Source organism: Brachionichthys hirsutus, chromosome 22, assembly GCF_040956055.1.
Source record: "Brachionichthys hirsutus isolate HB-005 chromosome 22, CSIRO-AGI_Bhir_v1, whole genome shotgun sequence".
Taxonomy (NCBI): domain Eukaryota; kingdom Metazoa; phylum Chordata; class Actinopteri; order Lophiiformes; family Brachionichthyidae; genus Brachionichthys; species Brachionichthys hirsutus.
In genome coordinates, this window is record NC_090918.1 from 4,002,970 (window position 1) to 4,028,786 (window position 25,817).

Consider the following 25,817-nt stretch of genomic DNA (forward strand, 5'->3'; position numbering starts at 1 on the left):
ACAAAACAATCAATACGTCAACAGTCAAACCTAAAAACACAAATAAAAAGCTAAACGGAGGACCAGGATCCGGAAGGACGGTAAATAACACAACGCCACTGCCCCCTGCCTGCTGGAGCTCGCTGCAGCCAATCACAGCCGGACACCGGAGCATCCTCAGTGAGAGGCGGCAGGTGGGGGTTGGGGGGGGGGGGTGCGCTCTGTGGCATCAATCGGTAGGTGGAGTCCTCTGCTCTCCCGGGAGCAGGGCGAGAAACTGGCTGGGGGGGGGGCGCAGTGAGGTGAGCGAGGCACGAAGAAGGAGCGGCTCCTCCTCTTCCTCTTCGGTCATCGAGCCGTTACCGTCTCTCTGCCTCACAGCGCCGTGGCCTCCCAGCTGGTCCCCCGCGGGACCTGGCGTCACTTGGTCTCTGTGACCACCGCCGGGGGGTGGGGCCGGTTCGACTCTGGCCCCGAAGAGGGCGAAGCTGCAGATTCCAGACTGCAGGGGGCGACTGGTGCAGTAACGCCTGGGGGGGGGCAGAGTTAGTGGCTGGATCAGCAGCATATACCGCGGTTTCTACACCCTTTTGATCTTTATTGCTGCGATGCTTTCCATGTTCTATGACTGACGAAAACTAAAAGAGGAAATACTCAGGAAGAGGAAGTACTCAGAGGAAGAGGAACGCAGGTGAAGGTGCTGGGCAGACAAACGTATCACAAAATGCATCACATTATGTCATGCTAACAGGCAACAGGCATGTAGAGAAGAGCCAGTTATTATGATAATGAAAATATGGAAGACGGCTTTTTGCTTGAATTTATTCTGGACAAAGAAAACTTCCTCTGCTGTTAGCGAGCTTTAATTCTAGAACTGTAAAAGGCTTTCAGACGGATTAACAACAGATGATGAACGCTTGACTGATGCTGCATCACATCAAACAGTAATACCTCAAAATACCAGCGATTTGAGTTCCTAGCTCCGCCCATGTCGAGGTATTTATATGCATATATTAAGCATATACAGAACGTCTCTGCTAGGATGGACCCAGATCGGGAGGGGTTAATGAAGGATTGTTCTATTGATGTCGTGATGCTACCATTAGCACTAAGTCATACTCACATTCCTTGCGAGGAGCAGCTATGCTGTCTGTGGAGGGGGCTGCACTGGGGGCCTGACTCTGTGCCGCCGGGCCGGCGTTTTGGCTCTGAGCTGGCCGGTTCTGGTTCTGGTTCTGGTTCTGGCTCGTCCTCGCTGGAGGGTTAGCAGCATCTATGCTGCCACCCATGCTACTGCCCAGCTGCAGCCGCCTCATGTGTCGGACAACGGCGGTGGCATTGAACGCTTGCTGGAAAGAGGAAGAGGAAATGATTCACCGGCAGGCAGACTGGTGCTTCATACCGGCCGGTGATTCACCGGCAGGCAGACTGGTGCTTCATACCGGCCGGTGAATCACCGGCAGACTGGTGCTTCATCATACGACAGTAACGTAGAAGCTGCTGCAGCCAAAAGCCGGAATGAAACAATCTTTACCCTCCATTTGCTTTTGGCGAAGTTCTTTCTGATCTGTCGGCTGACTGATTCATGGATGTTCTTGCACAGTGCGGTATCCCCGGCAATCCTGACACACACACACACACACACACACACACAGAACGTCAAACAGAGGCTAAAGCAGAACCATCAAATCTATACAGGTATGAGTGTGTGTGTGTGTGTGTCTCACCAGGGATGTCTGAGTGCCTGCTCACAGGTGAAACGCTTGGATGCATTTTTTTCCATTAGACTGCCGATGAAGTCCTTCGCTGGGAGAAGAGAACATCCAGAAGGCCTTAAACATGATTCACTTGTGACACAACCAAGCCGCTAAACCGCAGCCAGGAAGACGTGGAACAAATAACGGTTACCTGCAAAACACGCCGCTAAACCGCAGCCGGGAAGACGTGGAACAAATAACGGTTACCTGCAAAACACGGCGCTAAACCGCAGCCGGGAAGACGTGGAACAAATAACGGTTACCTGCAAAACACGCCGCTAAACCGCAGCCGGGAAGACGTGGAACAAATAACGGTTACCTGCAAAACACGCCGCTAAACCGCAGCCGGGAAGATGTGGAACAAATAACGGTTACCTGCAAAACACGCCGCTAAACCGCAGCCGCCTAAGGTAGCAGTAGCACAAATTAGATTTCTACTAAACGAAGAATGCCTCAAACTCCGCGCCTCCTCTTACGCCACATGAAACGTCCTTTCATGCATCATGTGAACGGAGCGCAGGAGGAGCAGACGGGGAGATGAAGGAAGCGATGTGGGAAACAGAGGAAGAGGAGGCTCACCTGAGTCCGATATGTCGTCCCAGTACGGCGTGTCAAACTCGTAGTCGGCTTTCAGGATCTGCTCAAACAGCTTGGAGTCGTTCTCGTCGTAGAAAGGAGGGTAACCACACAGCCTGGAGACGAGAGCGCCGAGCCTTCATTCCTTCATAAAGGTATTTACTGGTCTTTTACATCCCATAATCTCATTCAACGCTCAGAGTCACACAACATACAGGAACGCCGTTTGACTTTGTGTTTGGTAACGGTGACAACCCTTTAACGGGTTAACGGGAGCTTACTGGCTGCTGGCGAACACAAAGTCAAGTTTCAGGCTGGTTTCCCATAATGAGCCGAAAACATCATCTGAACCTCGTTAGTCTGGATTCACCAAGAGGTTTTCAATAAGAGCTTATTAAGATGCCGTTCTCCGTCAACACACCACACAAAGACACACACACCGGGAAGAAAGACACAAACCGGAAAGAAAGACACACACCGGGAAGAAAGGAATGCTGGGATGAAAGGAAGACACACACCGGGAAGAAAGACACAAACCAGAAAGAAAGACACACACCGGAAAGAAAGACACAAACCGGAAAGAAAGACACACTGGGATGAAAGAAAGACACAAACCGGAAAGGAAGACACACACCGGAAAGAAAGACACAAACCGGAAAGAAAGACACACTGGGATGAAAGGAAGACACACACCGGGAAGAAAGACACAAACCGGAAAGAAAGACACACACCGGAAAGAAAGACACAAACCGGAAAGAAAGACACACACCGGAAAGAAAGACACACACCGGAAAGGAAGACACACTGGGATGAAAGGAAGACACAAACCGGAAAGAAAGACACACACCGGAAACAAAAACACACACCGGAAAGGAAGACACAGACCGGGAAGAAAGGAATGCTGGGATGAAAGGAAGACACACACCGGGAAGAAAGGAATGCTGGGATGAAAGGAAGACACACACCGGGAAGAAAAACACAAACCGGAAAGGAAGACACACTGGGATGAAAGGAAGACACACTGGGATGAAAGGAAGACACACTGGGATGAAAGAAAGACACACTGGGATGAAAGGAAGACACACTGGGATGAAAGAAAGACACACTGGGATGAAAGGAAGACACACTGGGATGAAAGAAAGACACACACCGGAAAGAAAGACACAATGGGATGAAAGGAAAACAGTGTGCCTGGTGTGAGGAAAGCAAGGCCTTCCTTTTGTTTTCCTGGTTTCACATTTGGTTCAAGACCCAGCTGTGACTCAGCTAAGCATTCACTCCATCACACACACACACATACACCCACACACACACACACACAATTTTCATGGCTGATTACCTGATGTGATCTTTCCGCCTGAGCAGCAGCTTTAGGCTAACAAAGTCTGAATCCCAAGGCTAATTGTGCTAATTACCAGCAGGGGGTTGCTCTCTTACACACACACACACACACACACACAACAAAAACTAACTAAGCTCTGCAGAAACATCCCAGTTTAATATACAGTAAGTGTAAAGATTGATAGACACAACAGACACGTTAACCTTGAACCTTCCCCGCCACATCTCACACGCTCCACATGTTATTGACCTTCTGCTGACGTCTGACCTCCTGCTCAAGATAAAACTGTCTCTGTTCGGTGAAGCGTGCACACACACACACACACACACCTACACATGCAAACACACACACACACAAACACACACACAAACACACACTCCTGCAACAGTTCCTGTGGTGGATTCCGGACTCAGCAGCAGCAGCACTGTAAACACATTAGTTCACTAGACATAACGGTAACCCATACACGCATGCTGATCACAGCCATGCACACACACACACACACACACACACAAAGATGCACGTTCACTCGAGACGAGAGGTGAAGGTGACGTGGCAGATGGAAAACAAAAAGCTGAGGAAAGCAGCTCCGTAACCATACAAGGTCATTCTGCAGGGCTCCATCTGGCTCTGATGATGGCAACCAAGAAGCATCACACGTGCACGTGCACGCACACACACATGAAGTGCAAGCGTTTGCAGCCCAGTCTCATGAAAGTGTTGCGCTTTGAGCTACTTGACCTTTGACAGCATTAAACTCATGAACGTGGTTTTTTTTAATATGGCCGCTCCAAGGACTTCAAAATATTATACTTTAAAAAAATACAACTAACAACTTCTCCTTTTCCAGATAATTATTCAGATATAGACAGAACTCAATAATCAAGAGTCTGAAATGTTTACAGGCTCAACCTGCTGCGTAGGTTTTCAGTCCAGATCAGACACTGACCAATCAGAGTGAAACAGGGATGCCTCCTCAACGCCATGACACGAGGCGCATACTACTGTGATACGCAGAGGGGCGGGTACTCACAGGATGTAGGCAATCACTCCGATGGACCAGCAGTCCACCGCTTTACTGTACGGCTTCTGGGCAAGAACCTCTGGAGCTGAAAACCAGGACGAGATTGGTCAGTCAGCTGGATGTCTCGGCTGCGCTGCTCCCACTAACGTGTGTCCGTCTTACAGCAGGCTGCTGTTCAAATGAGTTGGGAGTGAATTATCAGGAGCATTTTACTTTCTTGTCAGCTTGAGGTCCATTTAAATGTGCCGCGTGATGTCTTTTTCTTTTTCACGTGATAATGAAGCAGTGTTATGAGCCTGAAAACAAAGAATATCTGCGCGTCTGTCCAAATCAGCATCACATGTGAGTTTGGTTAAGCAACGGGAAACCTTCTGCAGGAGCTGCAGGTTCTCAAGCAGCCTGGAGACAGCCTGAAGCCCTAAGACGCAGCCGAGTTGTGTTCCTGTGTGACAAACTAAAGCTGAATGCTCTTTTGTGTTATCAGACAAGTGTCCGGTTTCCTCTCTTCTTCCATAATCATCATCATCATCATATTTTACTAGTACATGTAAGGCATACAGGCCTCCCTGATGAGCCATTGCTTAGCCGATGGATATAAAATAAATAAAGCTGGCATTCGAGCTGAATCAGAAGGTTGAGTTGTGTTTATAGAGTTATCCTGACTCATTGTGTGTCTGTGTGTGTGTGTGTGTGAGTGTGTGTGTGTGTGTGATCCTGTTTTGCTGGATCCAGAATTAGGACATTTTTAGACCATGAGGTCATCCTGCCTACCGGTAGTTCTTGCTACATCAATAATCAAATGCAGTAAAACGGAGTAAATGTATAAAATGTGATACAGCATACCACTTAAGAAGTATTTTTTTAAAGTTCTATTTAAGTCTACTTCTGTTGCTTACTCAGGAGTCGGTTTGCAAGATGTCGTTAAGATGAGATTTCAGATATCGTCTCGTCTCTTGTGTGGACGGATTGTCTGTCTTTTGCGTTTTCATTGAACGGCTCTGGAATTTTGCTGAGATGACGGAAACAGCCGTTCGTTTCTAAGGGATGTTCTGTTTTGACTGCTGTCCTGATAGACTGAGAGTCTGCAGCTGCTTCAGAGCTAAAGACATCAAGGCACCAGAGTTCTGACGAAAAGCCTTGGAGTGAACCGACATGCATTTTGTCTCACTGAATATTCTTTAGGATCTCATTGAAGACGTTGGATGTGAATCAAATCTCCTGGATTAAAAACAGGATGTCAGAGTGAAGAAGCTGCAGGTGAAATATGTGATAGTTTTTAAGCATTTTTTAGAATGACTCAGCAGATCATTAAGTTGAAGAATAACTTTTTATACACATTGAATGGAATGATAATTTTAAAGCTGCACTTTGTGTTCATTAGGATTGCCTTCTTCCTAAATTAAAAGTCACTTTGATCGTCTCAAACATTGAAGTATGAGATGCAAGTAAACAAAAAGAAAAAGAGAATCTGTAATGGGGCAAACAGCTCTGTTACCGGGTCTCAAGAAGACCCTCCTTCACGCTTATTTTGTTGTTGCCCTTGAGAAAGCCTTTCTAGAAACATTTTTAAAAAAAGTACTCGACACATAAAAAACATCATCATTAATTTCAGGAGTTGAACAAATTGTGTTCGCCTGCATTTCCATCAGACTTGTTTATGCAGGGTCGAATGTTTGACAGAGCGACTGGTCTGTTTGTGTTTCCAACATGAAATGTGTGTCGCGTCAACGCAGAACATCTGTTTCTTACGACAACAACACACACGCACACACACACACACACACAGGTTCTCTCCGGCTCCATGTTGATTATGTGGAGGGAGCTGGTCTGTCAGGGAGTGATAAGCTTGATTGGTGAGTGTGTGCTTGTGCTCGTGAACCAGACACACAACTATCCATGAGCAGAGACACACACACACACACACACACACACGGCGCTGCAGATCACAGTGACAGAGGAAAAGAATCCTAAATGGTGTCAGATGGAAACACTCGCATTGACGTCGCCATGGATCCAGCTGGATTCACAAAATGGAAATAGAAACGGCCGCCTTTCTCTCAGAGAGCAACTTTCATTACGATAAAATCTGTTGGCATGAGACGCATGTCTTGCTGATGTGTTTGAGCGTCTCAACACGTTAACGGGAAAGGAAACGGCGTTTTTGAAGAGACAATATTACGGCGTTCAACCAAACAATAAAACTAAATCAAATTAAATCACCGCGTGGGTCGATCATTTATCCAAATGCAGCGTGGCTTGTTTTCCAAAGCTTGCAGGAAACCAATGCAATGGCCAAAGATGAGTTGGGGGGCTCTAAAGGACTAACTCATTAAACATCAAACTCCATTGGAGACCATCAGCTGGTGAAACTGGCAAGTAACGAGACACCGAAAAAGACATTTGGCGAAGTTGTGGTGCAGACATGTGATGGTCGAGAATCCATCGCTTGCAGTCAGGCGGCTTCTCTGCTCCGGCCCCGTTCCAGTCAAAAACAGTCCAAGATGTTGGACACGGTGGACACAGCAGAAGCATCTTCAATCGCCCCGGAAACATCAATTGTCCCCTTGATTTTAAAAACGAAAGGTTTGATGGCAACTCAGTTTTGATATTTATTTTATTAACTTTAGACAACGCAGGTGTCGTGTTCCTCCTCAGTTTCTGAAAATATCTAATAATAATAATAATAGCTTTATTAGGTTTGAATTCTACAAGAGTGGAGGCGTGGCTTAAGGAGCCCCATGGAGTCATGAAAGCAGGAAAGCCTGACCGACTCACCCACATATCCCGGCGTGCCACAGGCGGTGGACATGACATCGCCGCTGCCCTCCATTTTGGAAAGGCCGAAGTCGCTGATCATGATCTTGGACTCGTCTTGAGGATTAAAATACAACAAGTTCTCTGGCTGGAGTGAGGAGACAACAAGACGGGAAGGGGGAGAACCTTTTCATGGGTTATAAATACACAATTCAGGGATAATCTCGTGAGTGAAAAAGACCTATGAACATAAATAGTCACACTGACCCACAATGCACTGCCTGCGTCAAGCCACTGACCTCATGTCTGCAGTAAACCATTGCGTGCCCCGTGTTGCAGTACCTTCAGGTCTCGGTGCACGATGCCCATGTGGTGCAGGTAGTCGACGGCATCCAGGACTTGCCGGATTAGCGTGCTAGCGTCCTTCTCCGTGTAGAAACCTTTTTCCACAATCCGGTCAAACAGCTCGCCACCAGATACCCTGCGTAGATAATATGAACGTGTCAGTTAATATTCACACACACGCACACAGACACACACACACACACAGTAATAAAACAGGCCAGGCTCATTTTCCCGTCAACATTTTCCTTATCTTTTAACACATCCGAGTGAATCTTGAACGTGAAATCAATGTACTATGATCCATTCCTGCAAACCGGGCCCTTTCTTTCTCACCTTTCACCTTGAAATCAAGCAAAATTTGACAGCAGACAAAATTAGACTACTTCTATATAATCCTCAAATCTGAAATAATAATAAAAAAGAAAATAATTTAATAAGAAATGCGCAGGTGTGGGCGTGCATTTGGGGGCGCTAGTTTCTCTGCATGCTGTAAAGGTGGAATATTCTCACCTTTTCAATGCAATTCTGTGTAAGAAGACAGAAACGAAACCTTTGGCAGGTTCATTAAGTATTTGGTTTTAGGTTAATCGACTCCAGACTACATGAACTGACTTATTCGGGTGTAGGTACAACTTGTACACAGATATGTCTGTTATCTGCAGCGCAGACACATAGCTCCCCCTGCTGGAGGAGGACCTTCATTCACGATGGCGTCTTTCCAACTGGACTGAAATACAAACAGCTGGAAATTCGTAGTTCTGGTCACCAGCCAGCATCAGATTACTGCCGATATTCCATGTTTTATCACGCGGTTCTCTAAACTGCTGCACCCTTTAACCAAAGTGGTGATTGAGCCTTAAGTTGCATCCATCATGCCGTTACACAACATGGAGTTCTCTTTAAAAAAAAAAAAAAAAAAAGTATTTCTGTAAAAATATCATTGGAAGGTTATCGTGCATATTTAATACAATAATTTAGTTAGAGAAAAGTAGCTACTGAGCCGTTGAGAAATCCATCGCGTGCCGACGCGGTTGAGTTTGAGATTCCGTTAACGTGCTATATATATTTGGGAGAGGGGTGATCACAAATGTCAACAATAAAGAGATGTCAAGTTCACTCTTTCATTATCAGATGAGGCCTGACAAAAGTATTCAAAATATACAAAAGTCCATTTGACCTATTCAGGGAACAATAACAAGTATACCTATTACAAACCAGCTGTTATTAACTAGCTATTACTAACTAACAACTTACTGAAAACGTGCACAGCATCCCTTTGAAAGGAATCATTTATTATTATTTTTCAATTACAATAGATAGCATTTGGAGAGGAGCAGCAAGCAGGGACATGGCACTGGCACCAGTATGTAGCCGAGAGGATCCACATCCAGAGGATCCACATTCAGGCAGGGGAAATGGATTTCTGTTTCTGTGAAAGGTATCTAGATGAAACATGGATTTGGGGAATTATGGCCAATCATATTTTTATTGATAGCTATTAAACTTTTGATTCAAAATGTAAGCAGCAGATTTTTAATCGGTATGTGTGGTACTATGACGTCATTCGATAGAGATAGAGAGAACTTTGTTCATGTCTTTCTCAGTGATTGAGTCTTCCAAGTGATACAAACAGACGATGAAACTTACAGCTGCATAATCAGGTAGAGGTGGTCAGGACTCTCATAGATGTCCTCCAGCGCCACGATGTTCTCATGCTTGATCCTGCAAACAAAGGAAAGCCATCAGCAAAGCTTCTTATATCAAAGCAGCATGTCATGCGAGCATTGCACCTCACACGGAAACCCGATTCAGGGGGCGCTTAATCCTGTTGCTGTGCCTACAGGATCCAGAAATAGAATTTCCTCAATGGACAAAACAGCAATAAAGTAGTATTTTAAGTGTATGAAACCACACAGCAGACACTCGTTCAGCCAAGACGCACAAATGCACACAAAGCGAAGCGTTTTGAGACTGGAGATCCCAGAAGGCACACCTGGGCTCAGAAGCAAAAAAATTGTGTTTGTGTTTGCTATTTGTTTTGCACTGTAAAAGAAAAGAAAAACTAAGATTACTGGGAACATTTAAAATCAGCATTGCTAAAATATTCTGTGGAGATTTTAAAGGCATTTTGGTACCTGCAGGAGATGAGAGACGCTTAAAGCTCCAGAATGCATTACTCAGAATATAGCAGGACTGGCTCATCTACTACTACTACTGTACTTCCAGCTAGTCGACTAATTCAATTTTATTTTATTACAATTTGGACTTGATTTTTGACCGTACCATCATTGAACCGATGCTTGGAGTGGTCAAAAAGGATGGAAGCATGTAGTCATCACTTCAGACTATAAACTGGCACAAAGACTGACTGTATATTTATCATATAGATTTCATTTATCACACGGCTCCATGATGAGCTGGAGACTCATCCGGGGTGTAGTTTGCCTTTCGGCCAGGATAGGCTCCAGCAGACCCGCAAGGCGGATCGGTGGCCGACTTGGGAATGGATCGATCAATTACTGATTGTCTCGTCTTCAGTAATACGTATGAAGGATTTTAATAAACAGTCAAAGTACATAGTCGGGTTATTTCAAGAAATGTTTGAGACCGACAGCAGCTAAATGTAATTTCGTTGTTCCAGCACAAATGTTTCTCCTTCCATTTTGTTTCTGATTTCTCCATGGTTACGCTGTGATGAAGATGCTTCTTCGTCACACGTGTGTTGGCCATCTTTTCAGAGGTCGTTCCCTCTGGGCTGTCACACAGAAACACTTGGAGGAATGTGAAGCAGGTGAGCGTTTATGTCGAGCTCATGTCTACATGTACACAGAGACCTGAGAGGGAGCCACGTTTATGTACTCATTTTCTCCAAGAAAGACAATTTCATTCAAGCAGGAATTCTGCGGCTAATATTGTGCAGCTCAGACAAACAGACGTTTCAGTTGTGACGTGTGTGTGTGTGTGGTATAGGTGGGCTGTGGATCGTGACCTGGGGGGGGGGGGGGGGGGGGGGGGGGGGGGGCAGGTTGGGTGGGGTAAGGGGTTTGCGAGTGTGCGAGAGGAGATGCACAGTTGCCCTGGTAACCGGGACTTTGCGTCTGTGTTTGTGGAACAGTACTAACTTCCTCAGCACAGCGATCTCGTTCTCAATGCTGCTCTCCTTCCCTTTCAGAGCCTTTTTCGGGATGCACTTCACCGCAAACATCCGGCCAGTCAGCCTCTCCTGGGCCAGGACCACTTCAGAAAACGCCCCTCTGTGAAACACACACACACACAAACACACACAAGAGATTTGAGAGTGAAGAAGGTAATTTTACTGGACAATGTAACCCGTAATCTTCTGGTGTCAGAAGAGTTTCGACACAAACTGGATTCCGTCTCCTGAGAGGTCTCAGCTTCACGATTTCAACTGAAAACAAAAAGTCAGGCCTAAAATTAGACCCTCACGAAAGCACAAAGAGTGTAGCATTCAGATGTCCAAACGGTGCACAGAGTGGACCAAATTATTGCATTTTGAAATATACCGCATGTCCCTCGAGAGAGGGGGAAAGACGCTCTGTGTTAAACTACAGGCAACGAAGGTCTTTATAAAATGCTAAAGGATGAAACGATTAGATATCTTGCTGGTATCTGCTGAAACATCATCTCTGGTCTTAGCGTTCCTTTTTACGTATCATTTATGCACACAAGAGGGAAAATCAGGTGCATTTTTACAAGGTTAGAAGTTCTATTCCTGTCAAGCATCGACTTTACGGTTTACCCACACACGATGACATCATTCATTGATTCTGATTACATCACCATGAAAGCGTTCAGAAATGAGCAATATTCAGTAGATTTCCAGATAGACTCAATGATTGTGTCAGTTTAAATATCAGACCTTTGATATGCAGAAAATGACACTGCAGCGCGAATGTGATTGGATCTGACAGTCGTTAGAGCAACAAGTTATCTCATTTAGGCTTGGAAATGAGCTCAATAACTCTTGATTCTCACGTCAAATAATAATCAAAATGTTATTAACGCAGCAGTGACTTTCAGATGTGTGTGTGTGTGTGTGTGTGTGGGGGGGGGGGGGGGGGTAATGAGCCGAGAGGAGCCTGCTGTGAGCTAATCTGCCTGATTTCTCTGCTTCACGGTAAACATGTCTCCATCCTCGTCCAGGCTGTCCTCGTCCAGCCAACACAAATACAAATCTACACTGTTTGAGAGCAGCCATATGAATAATGATATTGCATTTAACTCTTTCAGTGCCAGCCATTTTCAGCTCAGCTATATGCAGAGTGCCCCAGTTTTCGCCCATGTTGCCCGATTTTTCCAATCCCCACAGAATATTATCCCTATGACTAAGCAAACACCGAACGAATCAAACGAAAGATCCAAGTCTCTTCTTTCATCAGGAAAGAAAGTGTCTTCTTGCAATTTTCCATTCCGGAGTTGTTGGCCGTTGAAGAGAGGCAGATTTCAATGTCGGGGTTGGCAGTGAATGTTTGGGTTATAAAAAACATCTTTAGACGTTATTGGCACTGAAAGAGTTAAGGCAGTACTAAAGGAGAGCAGCATCCTCTGTGGTGAGTACTGCGTGTAACCACAATAAACACAGCGCCCTTCAAAGAAGAATCAGCGTTAGATTTGTTCATAGCACTTTAATTATATCATTTACCACTGGAAAATTCCCTTTGAGAAATCGTGATTTGTTTTGAACATCATGTGCAAGCCTTTCAAATCCGTCCCGCGGCTCTCAGAGTGGACGTTCTCCAAAAGAACAGGCTTCATCGAATCACCAGAACCATCCAGAACCATCCAGAACATCGACCGAGGGCAAAGAAAAGTTCATTCATTCCTTTATTGAGTGAAGCTTTCATTTTTACACTTAATTTATCTGGAGAAGTGCCACAGTTACTGATCATCATCTCCACCAGATGATCACGTTAGTAAAGCCAAGCATGAACGTGGGACATCCTGCTTGACTTGTCCCCCCCCCCCCCCCCCGTTTGGGACCAGCGCCCTGGGGACGTCGGTTAGTGCACCCCAAACCCAAAGGTGCATGCTAGTTCCAAACACACACACATGCATTTAATTAGAAAGAGAAGGCCTGCATGACTGTGTGCGTGTGAGGGGGTGGCTGCCCCCCCCCCCCCCACCGTTACCCACAGCAACAATGATTCCATTTCCTCCTGAATGAACCAGTGTAATTGTATCAGTCGAGCCGCGCTGCTTCTGTCAATGCATCCAATACTGGGGATGTATTGACAGCCGCTGTTTGAGTGTGTGTGTGTGTGTGTGTGTGTGTGTGTGTACATCACGCACACACACACATACACACACAAGCTAACGTGGTGACAGTACTACATTAAACATGGAGCTTCGCAGCATCCGGATGAGAAGACGTCTTTTCAGCAGTTATGCTGAAGTACCTCGTTATGCCTCTAATCCAATCACAACTTGTCATGTTCTCCTGAGAGCCAATCATATGCTCTGCTGTCGTCCAGCTGTCACCGCCGTACGTATGGATCTGTGACCCACCCCCGCCCCTTCAGAGCCTCGACCCAGGACGCCTCACACAAGTCGGTTCCAGGCCTCGCTTCTCCCGCTCATCTTGGATTTGAAAATTGTATTGATTAGAAGCCTTTTATGCGATAGCGTCAAGAATATGATGGTACAGGACATAGCCAATATATAAAGTGGGTCCAAAAAGACGCATTTGGGAGAGGTTCAGAGGCAACAGACCCTGGACGAGGAACCGCTTCTCACCGGGTACCGATTATAGCGTCACTTTGCCAATAGTGAATCACTATCGAGAGGAATGCATGTTGTAAACACACCAAATCCAAATGAAGCCAGCCAATCAAGAGCAACACGTGCACTGAGAGAACGAGCGCTTCATCAACCCGTGCAACATGTCGGAACCCGCAGGCAGGTGGGCAACCACTGAATCACCGTGGCAACGGGAGGCAACTTGTGATGGGTAAGTTTAATTATGGATGCTTTGTTAATGCAAGGAAGCGGAAAGACAAGATGAACACGCACACACACACACACACACACACACACACATCTCAAGTTAAACCTCGATCAAAACTCATTTCCATTCCTGAAAAAAACAAGTGGAGTAAAATGAGGAAGAGTGAAGAGCCTCCTTCCTCGCGTGTCTTCCTCTTGATGCGAGTGTGCATGTGTGAACACACTATGCCTTTGTTGCATTGTGCGTGTAGGTTTTAATAGCTCTGTTGCCACGGCAGCAATTAAGTGCCAATTATAGTCTATATTCTCACTGGTCTGACAGCAGAGGACGAAGATGACGATGATACACTGAGAGAGAAGCCTCTGAAAGGAAATGGCTGCAGTCGTTTATATGAATTAAGACAGAAATCCACAAAACAGGCCGACAAACCTTTGGCCTACGAGCTCGCAGCATTGCTTTCCAGCCAGGTGTCCATACGGGTGGAAGGAACGGGCTTCGCCATCAGCAGCACCGCAGCAGATGGGCCATGCATGCAGAGCGTAGCGGGACAAAATGAAACATGGACAGCAAAAAGCATGAAGGAAGATAACAGGTCACCATCTAGGAGGAATAACCGGAGGGCACACGCTGCCACCAAGGCAAAGCCCAAACCATCACGTGCACGGATGCGTCGATTATTAACAATTAGCTATCTTGGTGATATTTCTGTATCTCAGTCTTGTGTGAGGGAAGACTAAAGACATCACTGAGTCTGTGCTGCTCTTTGTCTCTCGTCCCTGCCCTATCTGAAGAGCTGGAGATGTGTGTGTGTGTGTGTGTGTGTGTGCTGGACACGCGCTTCTTCTGTATTCACAGAAAACCCAGCCATATGGCAACATAAATGCTGTGAAGCAGTCGGAAAATAACAGTATTCCGCTGACATTGTTGTTTTCTCTGGTCCCTCCTCCTATTTTCATTCACTAAAGCACACGCCCACCGCCTTTCTCTGAAACCTGAAGTCCACAGTCTTCTAGAAATCATCTCTGCATGTGAGGGAGGAATGCACGGTGCATGTAGGGGGCGTGGTCTCAACAGCCATGCAGCAAGCAGTGTGCTATGTGCACCTGATGGATATTAACGTCTACTTGAATGGCATCTGTTTGTTTTAGTCAAAATTATGCCAAAATATACTTTCCCCAACTATATTTAAGTTTCCTATGAGGAGGAAAATTTAAATTGTACAAATTCCCAGTATATTCCCGTTTAGTTCCTTAAATTCCCGTTAATTCCAATGGAAAGTTTCCATCTGCGAAAATTCCCGGAATTTTGCAACCCTATTGCTGGACAGACAAAATAATGAGTTGTCTGGGCTTGAGCGGTTCCATTATTCAACAGAAAACACGTAAATAAACAACTGTTTTTATTTCTAAGTGGTGCTTTGAGCTCAGCTCTAATGTCAGCGCTGCAAAACTAAAACCACTATTATTATTGGTTTATTTTTCTTTCATGTGTCCACCGGCTCTCCAGGTCACTCCATCAATAAATACACACACACACAAAAATCATTTGGCTACAACGCACCTTAGCTCTGAAACACACTCCCACTATGACCCAGCTGGTTCACTCGCATCACGTAGGAATGGACACAAAAGAGCCTACAGGGACTGAATTTACCATGGCAACAGCCCTGACCACGACTGGGATGTCAAGAGACATCCGACTTCTGTTTATATTAATCACCATGGAAACAGCATCAGCCTGCATGTGTGTGAGGACATTGATGGACAAACACCACGGTGTGTGCGTGAGAGAGAGAGAGAGAGAGAGAGCTCAAGGTGACACGTTTTTGATTGCATGTGTGGACAAACTGTTACAAATCTGAAAGTGAAAACTTTGGAGTGGTCATTTGTTAGCGGTAGACAGGGTTGGGAGGGGGGGACACCGAGGAAGACAATGAAGAACATCACATGGCATAAAAGAGGAGAAACAACATGATCGATGAGGACAACCTCACAGGGACAATGAGGAATTAGCCTTTGTGATGCGGCAGAAGGGAGTCACTGCTGGAGCCGTTAGATTCCGTCGCACCTCTGTTGTAAATGTCAGGATGTACAATCAAATGAAGTGGCTTCGACTCTTTTGGCAGCGCCCTCGGCTGTGCAGCATCAACACTGCCTCGGATTACAGGCACTATTCAAAGCCCAACGACATGTTTGATATGGGATGTGAAAGGAGAACAGCAGGTCCGGGTCCACGGGCGGGGACCTGGCCACGGCGTCGCCTCGTCCAGCAGTCACCCTCCTTTTGTTGAACTGCTGGAAGAGTCGTTTGATGAAACAACTCAATCCAGTTATGACTAACTGTGTGTTGTCTTCTGTCCACAGGGGGAGACTTTCACTGGAGGAGCACAATAAATGTTACACACAAGCTGAAAGTGAGAAAGAACCCCGCCACCACCAAGAGTCAAGATTACACAATTATATTTAAGTTCCCTATGAGGAGCAAACCTTCAATTTTTAAAATCCCAAGTTTATTCCCTTTAATTCTTTAATTTTCCCTATGAAAAGTTTCCATCTTTGAAAATTCCCGGAATTTTGCAACCTGAATCAAAAGTCACTCTAAGGTGGAGTGATTTGATGTCTTAGATGTACTCAGCGGAAGACGAAGACTAAAAGGCTTATATCATCACAGCTTTGAAATATTCCTCTTGTTTCAACATTCTGCGATGATGTCACTCACTGGCTGCAGGGTTTGGGAGAAATTAAAGATGCCGTACGCTGCACGCACCTGCTCATACATGTTTTTCTTTCCAGTAAAACTATGCAGTCATTTTTCTCACTATCTTATTATCCCACACATTCCCGCCCACATAGGTCATCACACACAAACACAGAAACAGGTGTTAACAACGCTGCGGTGCAGCAAAACAGCCGTCGTAGGTTTTATCTCGGCTCGGTCGAACAGACCGAGGTGCGTTTCATCGCTTCTGAAGCCCTGAAGGCATAGTTTAAGGTGCTTGATCAGGGACACCACATGCATGAGAAAGGATGTTGGCTCCTGAAAGACGCGTGCCTGATAGGTGAAATGGCTCATATATTTAAAGTGGTTCATTTTATGGAAGAATTATAAAAGATTATTGACTGTTTCAACAAAAATCTATCTGGCAATATCTGACGAGATCCAGTTATTTACGTAATGACAGAAGAAATATAAAAAAGATTTTGCAGTCAGATGCAGATTATTAGAACCAATTGGAAGTTGTGATTTCATGGAGATGAACTATTTCCTGTGGTCTTGAGGTTACCGTGACAACGAGATGAGACGTCAGAGAGCCATGTTCAGTACCAGGCCTAGAACTCGCCTAAAAAACGGCAGTAGGCTGTTTATTGTAAGAGCAAAATCGACAAGGGAAGACATGTTTAGAATTGTTCTTGCTGTTTATAGTTTGTGCTAAGCTAAGCTAGTCGTCTCGAGGCTGCAGCTTCATTCCTAGCATTTACACTTTAGTGGATCTGAGGGCTCTACAGTGCTGGTCCGTACGCCACAACGAGCTGTTTACACATTGTTGTGTTGCTTTCTGTGAGTTGTAGTTTTAATGATCTCTACATTCCTTCATTTTTGCATTGCTGCTTTGCCTTTATCATAAGTGAGGCTTAAGAGACTGACAATAAAGAGAAAACTGAGAAAGAGGTAAAGCGGCAGCAAAGACACAGGAATAAAAACAATGGCTCCGAGCTGAACTATGAACCCTAAACTGCATGCATATCTCTTTTAACTGATCCGGGTAATGTCCAAAATGCCATGGTAGGAGCATCATCTGAGGTGTGTGTGTGTGTGTGTGTGTGCGTGTGCATTCAGCCCAAAATTACCTGTCCAGAAGACAGAGTGCGTGCCGGCTAGCAGTGGCGCTGCTTCCATTAACGGCAGTGATCAGTCACAATGTGACGGGCAACAGTTAGCTGTTACCACGGCAACCTCGTATGGGCCTGCAACATTTTATGGGGCTATACTATACAGTATTATTATCATTTAGTTAATAGTATTATTCAGCACCCATGTCATATTAACTTCATATGAATGATACAGAATTTATCAGTTGTTTAAAGTTCAACTTGAAAGAGTACATTTATAGTTACATAAAAGGAGACCTTGTGGAAAATATTTGCGGACTTTGGACTTTCAGGAAATAGCCGACGCTGTTACATTACAACTGGTCTACCAACCTAACTGAAGGCTTTGTGGGTATTTTATATCTAACGTTAACATTTTTCGTTATAGCCTCACATTCAAAATGCACAACCTGACAAAGCAGTAGAATTTCAATGCGCCCGTCACGCTTTGAACTCGCCACCCGGAGACGAGCTGGACGCCTATTTTTCCAAACACTTTTCTAAAGACTTTGCCTCGTGGCAATAGATCTATGAAGTTATATTATATCTTATTTCCCCACTTCTGCTGCAGTGAATCAAAAGGAAATCCGGGAATGGATTAACATTGACCCAACAGCCAGATGTTTACAGGCACTAATAACTGTCGCGGTTTGGAGTGTGTTTGGCTGCTTCGTAGGGCTGCTGGCTGCGGACTGGTTCTAACAGGATATACAGGTAATATCATCAAGCGTCATATAAATTGTTGAGCAATGTAATTCCAACACACAAAGGAGTCTGGAAGCATTTCCCTGAGGGTAACCGCAACACTCGCTGGCAGATATTTAATCTTGATTTATTCCGGAACCGGGGTCTGTTCTGCTTCAGCAGCACAGACACCTCTGCCCACAAGCATAGCTCCGGCATAGGATGCTTTCTCTTTCGGTTTGTGCAGCTGGTGTGATGTCCCTGTCTTTTATTTTATTTTGCTTCATGGGTGTATTTTATGTGAATTTTATTAGTGCTGACGATGCTTATCTGCTTTCTGTAATTACTAGGGGTGTAACGGTACGCTAAAATGTAATTTCGGTTCGGTAAATTTTTGGTACAAAAAAGGCAGAAAAAAATTACTTTAAATGTTTTTTATAAAAAAATGAATTTGTAGAAATAATTAAATAAATAAAGGCGACCCATTTGGCCTATATTTCAAACAAATTAGACTGCGTTTTTTAAACTATTTTACTGTAACAATTTAAAAATCTTAATAAAATTATAAATAAACAAGTTAAAACTAAATTTTGAACATTTACCAGCAACAGCCTGAATATGACAAATGTAACTATTACTACTACGAACTATTCAAGCTTAAAGGTATTGTTTATTTCGTGAGCGGCACAACTTTCAGCTTCCACGGGATTTTTGTAAAATACATGTAAAGACAAACGCATAATGACGCTCCGTTTTCAGATTGAAACGTGCGAGCTGATTAGAGTTCGAAACAGTTTTCATCTCTGCTCGGAGCAGAGCTGCAACAAGGCACAGCCGCTCACATAATGCTGTCTGTTGACTTCTAATGAAGAAGAGGCCCGGAGCCTGCACAGAGCAAACAGAACAGCTCTCAACTCTGCTGACCCCCCCCCCCCCCAGGAACCTGTCGTCCTCGCTCGCCCTCACAACGGGCGACATTCGTCTCCGGGCAGGCGCTGACCCTGATATCCCTCTTAAAGAGCAGATGTTGTTAGGATCCCTTTAGGATTGCACAACAGGCCTGAAACCAAATCCTCGGCTCAGGAGCATTACCGACCCGTTGAGTGTCCCGTTTCCCGTTTACTCGGCTCGCCCACAACACTTTTCATTCATTTCATGTCCCTGCAAAGTTCACACACCACGATCTGCGTCTGCAGAACATGTGGAGTCGCTGTGTCTAACGCGAGAACGCAGCCAGGACCTCTTGAAAGAGCTGTCGTTCAACAGATCCGGCTTCTATGAGCGACAATAACGGCATTGCTCAGACACCCGTGTGTTCCGTACTAACGTCACAGTACGCCGTACTGCTCAAAAATCAGATTTCCCCGAACAGAAATACGGGTAAAACGTGTCGTGTGGTCGATCATCATAGCATGACAGAGTGGCAAATAAATCTGAACTAATGATTTCATAAAACGGTACACCGGTAGCAAAACATACACGATAAATCTATGTCTGAACATAGAGCGGACCCCGACAAAGATCAGTCACAGCTTCTGACGTATTTAGAGTATTCTGATATTGTAGTATTATTGCATTAAAATGACAAAGAGAGAGAGGTCGCAATAAAAGTAATCTTTTAAAAGTCTAATTCAAGATTCAAGATTCAAGATACTTTATTATCATTATGCGAACATAATAAAATCGTGAGAAGGCCCACGGCTTAAGGCACACATCGGAACATAATCAAATCAAAAACTGAATTCTCTCTTCAAAAACTAAATTCTCTTCTATTTAAAGGAACAATATATATATACACAAAGAGAGTGAGAATCACAGGCAAGAAAATTGGTTTACAGCAGTTACACTTCAACTGTAGCCTGCTGTTGGTCGCAGCGTGCGCATGCGCCCGGGCAATGTGGGTGAAGTGTCTTGCCTAAGGACACAACGACAGAGTACACATGTGCCCGAACCGCCAACCTCTCGATCATAGGACGACCCTCTCAACCACTGCGCCACCGTCGCCCCCTACAATTACAATTAGGAGCAGGATTCAAGTTGTTTTATAACGGAGGCGATGGAAAGAGGAATGGGGGCGGGGCTATCGTGAAGGAAGGTTCTAGAGGCGAATCGAGCGTCGGACAGACCGATGAGTTTGAAGCTGCAGATTGAGGGTGTCATGTTGAGTATTGTTCGTGGGTACGCTCCACAGGTAGGATGTGAGTTAGTCTGTCTCAACCCAGCCGGTCAGACAGATGGCCGTCCACTGTGAGCCTGAGGTTCTGTCCAAGGTTTCTGCCTGTTAAAGGGGAGATTTTCCTCGCCTCCGTCTCCAAAAAATAAAATATAGTCACCGAACACCAGCATGGACACATTCACAGCAACAACAATAATCTGTTCAAAGTGGCAGCCCATTTCAGCTACGTCATCAATACAACCGATGACGGCGTCGCCGACGGCAACGGGCTCATCAACAAGCAACAAATAAAAAGAACAGCAACGCTTACAAGCCAGAGAAAAGCACTCAGCAGAAGGGGACTGAGCAGATGGATAGATGGGCAGGAGATAAGCTTCAATGTGGAAACATCTGTTTCATTTGGAAAGGCGTGCACGCACACACACACACACACACACACACTTCTGTTGAAGCTCTTGTTGTCACATTGCTACATTGATATCTTGTTCTATTTATAAGACGCTATTTATAACGGGGATAAAAGAACTGAAACTTTGTAATCGTCTGGCACAATGTGCAAAAACGTGAGTGCTCTGAGGGACGCCGTTACGACGGCAGCGCTACGGAAGACATGAAGAGGAAGATGTAGAGACACATTCAGTGTGTGTCTGTGGGGGGGGGGGGGGGGTCTACAGCTCCAGAAACAGTGGAGAGAACAGAGCCAGCAGTAGGGAATAGAACATCAATTAAGGGCAGATTGCCCTAAATGGCACAGCGACATTCCCACAATGCATCACCACACGGCCGCCACTTTAGGTCCTAGCTTCATCTCACTCACGCACAGACTGTCTTTCTACAGAGCGGACCGTCATCAGGGGGGGGGGGGGTCAGATATAATGGACCGTCCACTGCGTCCCTTCCATCCAGGAAGCTGCTCACAGTGACAAATGCATGAAGCTATACCTTTCATCATCGGTTTTTGTTTGTCTTTTGCTCTCGTTATTACTGTGGCCCCTCCTGCTGGAGCTGTGGCACACACACACACACACACACACACACACACACACACACAAAAGGACACACTCCTATTGGTACTGAATTATTGAATGGTGAGTAACAGATACATAAAGATACACAACAGGGGATTGCGATACGACATCATGAAGGGCCTCATGCACGCGCACACAGACACACACACACACACACACACACGTGTGTGCATAAGCAAAACAGTCAAACTTTTCATTTATCAGCTGGAGTCATTAAGTGGCAGCAGCTTCATCTGTAAATGGTTGCATTTTTTGCAGTGTATTTCTCTCATTATATTTTAGAATGACAATATATAAATAAACATGTAGCTCACTATTGTAGTCTTGCACAATTTGGAGCGATCAATTCACTTAAGCTGCATGTTTTTGGAGGCGGGAGCAAACCGGAGAACCCGGAGAACCCGGAGAACCCCTCACAAACATGAGGAGAACATACAAAACACAAGCAAAGCGAAGATGCTCACCTTTAGCCCTACACCAGTGGTCCCCAACCGTGTTCCTGCCACGGACCGGTACCGGGCCGCGGCCCGGTGGTTGGGAACCACTGCCCCAACACCACCTCTGAAACTCGCTGTGCACGGAGGGATACAGTGTAACACAAAACACAACACAAAGGGCCTTTACCACACAAATACACACAAACGTGTTCCCAATGCGAGGAGGCAAAGCACGATGGGGCAGTGTCACATCAGTGACATCACATCCTGTCAGTCGAGTCCGCAGCTCAGACACGCCGGCGCAGAAACATTCACGTCACTCTTCCAACATGCCGCTGCAGCTTCTGGCGAAACGGACTTGCTCTTCCTGCTGATCAACAACGCAGTTCAGTTTGGTAACGGGCTGTTACCTTCATCCCTGCCCTCTTCTTCATCATCCTACTTTTCCACGTTAATCACAAATCACTTCTTATTCCACTTTCCTGCTGATGTGTCAAGTTCAAAGATCCATCGGCGGCCCTCATTAATGTGTGGCTGCAACATGGCCGACGCGGATCATTGACCATTCTGAGACCTACCGGTACTTCCTGTCTGTGTTATTCCCACCCAGCCAGTTTGCCGTGCCTCCTCGCTCTGGACTGAACTTCCAAGGACGTTTTCCTAATCCCTGCATACTTAATCCCAGTCTGCGTCCACCCCATGTGTCCTTCAGGCTCTCGTCCAAACAGTTCATTCCTCTCAGCAGGCAAAACCCAGATGACAAACAAGGTGCTTACAGGGACGAGAGATTTACGGGGTGTTGCCCTGCATCCCGTCACGGTTTGAATGAAGAGGGGAAGGAGGAGCAGCATTTAAAGAGAAGAATTCAAATATTCCCAACATGATGCTATTTCAATAACACAGATGATGTTCTGTGAACTATAACTCACCCTTCAGGTCAATGAAGATGAATAGGACCGGAGACCTTTTGACGGAGGACCAGATGGTTCAACATTGTTTCCCAGAGATAGCACAACACTGGCCATTTTAGATTTCATGTACAAATTCAGCGCTTTGCAAACCACTGCAACAACGTTCAAATCGCAGCTCATGTGAATTTTAGATCGTCGCTGCAAGCAAAGACATTTGTCTTCGTCCAACCACCTCATTAACTTGCACTCTTTGCCTGCTTGCAGCGTTGTCTTCCTTCAAAATGTTCAATCAAATATGGGATTATTGAATATAAATTGTAATTTTTTTATGGCTGAATTACCACAAAAATGATATGAAAGCTCATCAAAAATAAAACATAAAACTGATCATAATTTATAAATCCTCCCTTACAATTTCAAATGTTGTCAAAAATGTTCAGAAAATCTAATAAACCACCAACTCAGTGGTTTAATAAATAAACCCCTGAATTGTTAGAAGCTCACTCAGTTTCTCTTGTATATTTTATCAACTATAATAATACCCCAGGGATGAGAGAGGAAAATTTGTCATGGAATAAGGATCAAAAGCAATGCTCAGAGGGTCACCTGTCAAAAAGTCATTCTAGGACTGCATGTGTTAACACCCAACATAATTACTGCTGCATGCAGACCGTAGCCAAGAGGAATTAACACCAGACGTGATCAGAACAGGAATATAATAACGGGATTCAATGCTGCTCACAGAAGTGCACGAGGAAACGCCAAAAAAATAAAAATAAATACTGCACTTTGAGTGGTAACTGTAACCGACGTGTAGCGGTAACTGTACCCTACGCATAGCGGTAACTGTAACCTATGTGTAGAGGTAACTGTAACCTACGCGTAGAGGTAACTGTAACTACGCGTAGAGGTAACTGTACCCTACGAGTAGAGGTAACTATACCCTACGCCACATGTGTCAAACCTGTCCAGTGGAGGGCCAAGACACTCCAGGTTTTCTTTCCAACCATCTCTCCAGCAGCTGATCTCACTAATGAGTTCCTTCTCTCAAATCAGAGGTGTTGATAATTACAATCCCCTGCTTTATTGGCCGGCTGGAAGGAAAACCTGGAGTGTCTCAGCCCTCCACCGGACGGGTTTGACACCACTGCCCTACGTGTAGCGGTAACTGTAACCTACGTGTAGAGGTAACCGTAACCTACACGTAGAGGTAACTGCACCCTACGCGTAGAGGTAACTGGACCCTACGCGTAGAGGTAACTGGACCCTACACATAGAGGGTAACTGCACCCTAAGCGTAGAGGTAACTGCACCCTACGCATAGAGGTAACTGGACCCTACACATAGAGGTAACTGCACCCTAAGCGTAGAGGTAACTGCACCCTACGCATAGAGGTAACTGCACCCTACGCGTAGAGGTAACTGGACCCTACGCGCAGAGGTAACTGCACCCTACGCATAGAGGTAACTGCACCCTACGCGCAGAGGTAACTACCCTACGCGTAGAGGTAACTGTACTCTATGCGTAGAGGTAACTGCACCCTACACGTAGCGGTAACTGCACCCTACGCGTAGAGGTAACTACCCTACGCGTAGAGGTAACTGGACCCTACGCGTAGAGGTAACTGGACCCTACACGTAGAGGTAACTGGACCCTACGCGTAGAGGTAACTGCACCCTACGCGTAGAGGTAACTACCCTACGCGTAGAGGTAACTGGACCCTACGCGTAGAGGTAACTGGACCCTACACGTAGCGGTAACTGCACCCTACGCGTAGAGGTAACTGCACCCTACGCGTAGAGGTAACTGGACCCTACGCGTAGAGGTAACTACCCTACGCGTAGGGGTAACTGTGACCAGGCGCGTGCACTCACGTCCCAAGGACTTCTTTAAAATGAAAACTCTTCTTGATGTCGTCGACTTGTTTCTTCCACGTCTCTTCTCTGCCTGTATCTCCGTTCTCCCGAGCCATGACGCTGCTTTACCGGCCCAAGTCTGACCGACACCGGGCTGCGTGAGGAGGACAGACGTGGAGGGAGAGAGAGAGTCAAATAAAAGCCGAAAGGAAGCTGCGGTGAGAGGAAAAGGTTTGAAGACACTCGCTGCTCCGTTATCGGCTGCGGCAGGACCATGTGAGTCCCTCTGCAGGTTCGGATCCCCACCTCCTTCCTCCTTCCTCCTCTCTCTCCTCCCCCTCCGGCCGTCTGGGCAGCAGCCGAGGCGGCAAAGGAGCTTCTGGTCCGAGCTTTCAAAATAAAATCTTTCATCTTCACACGTGGATTGTCGTTTACGTGAGGATGCGCATGTTCTCCCGCCAACACACATCTTCTTCTGCATTCATTCACTCCTTCATTCATTCATTCATTCATTCATTTGCTTCTTGAAGAGAAGAGAATCTTCTTCGACCACTTGTCCAGAGTAACGGGTCCCGGGTTCTGCCGGTGCCTGTCCCTGCTGGCGACGAACGAGAGGTGGGGTACACCCTGGATGAGGCGCCAGTGACACAAAGGACAGACAACCATTGATACTGGAGTGACCAGTTCACCCACAGTGCATGTTTTTGGAGGTGGGAGGAATCTGGAGAATCCAGTCCGTAAAGAAAATGACACCATTACCAGGCAGAAGATATATAATGTAAAATAACCCTTATTATCACTTTTGCCATAAACAACCCAATAGAATTCAAATTGATTTTCATATTTGCAAAAATATGAACAAACTATATTCAAGCTGAAATCTTTAAAGAGTTATATAAATAAAAGGTATACAAACCAAGTAAAAAGAAAAAAGAAAGGAAAATATGAATGCTATTTCCTAACAAATAGAGAGGGGGGGTGGGTGGGGGGGGGGGACACAAATCAAAAGTCAAATTCAAACTCGGTTTCACCAAATTGAACAGTTATTATAGTCTAAATCATGTCAAACTCTGGCCTGCAGTGTAATTATATTTGGCCCGCGAGGCAATATTA

At 45.6% G+C, this 25,817-nt stretch overlaps 1 protein-coding gene across 1 annotated transcript; it reads right to left on the reverse strand.

Moving 5' to 3' along the window:
* Positions 1-399: 399 nt before the first annotated feature.
* On the reverse strand, positions 400-25,274 carry camk1da (calcium/calmodulin-dependent protein kinase 1Da). The gene is made up of 12 exons (XM_068755075.1): positions 25,258-25,274; positions 24,723-24,827; positions 10,900-11,031; positions 9,425-9,499; positions 7,775-7,913; positions 7,454-7,580; positions 4,688-4,763; positions 2,316-2,428; positions 1,707-1,785; positions 1,514-1,601; positions 1,103-1,328; positions 400-509 (listed from the first exon to the last, which is right to left on the reverse strand). The coding sequence occupies exons 2-12, from the start codon at positions 24,818-24,820 to the stop codon at positions 400-402; spliced, it is 1,263 nt and encodes a 420-aa protein (XP_068611176.1). The 5' UTR covers positions 24,821-24,827; positions 25,258-25,274.
* Positions 25,275-25,817: the final 543 nt, after the last annotated feature.

Bases quoted from the DNA above. Each gene is read 5' to 3' on its own strand.
- camk1da (XM_068755075.1), bottom strand. From the start codon at position 24,820: ATGGCTCGGGAGAACGGAGATACAGGCAGAGAAGAGACGTGGAAGAAA. The intron at 9,500-10,899 runs GTTAGTACTGTT...CTTTGTTTGCAG, and splicing joins GAGATCGCTGTGCTGAGGAA to GATCAAGCATGAGAACATCG. The intron at 7,581-7,774 runs GTACTGCAACAC...TCCTCACTCCAG, and splicing joins TCGTGCACCGAGACCTGAAG to CCAGAGAACTTGTTGTATTT.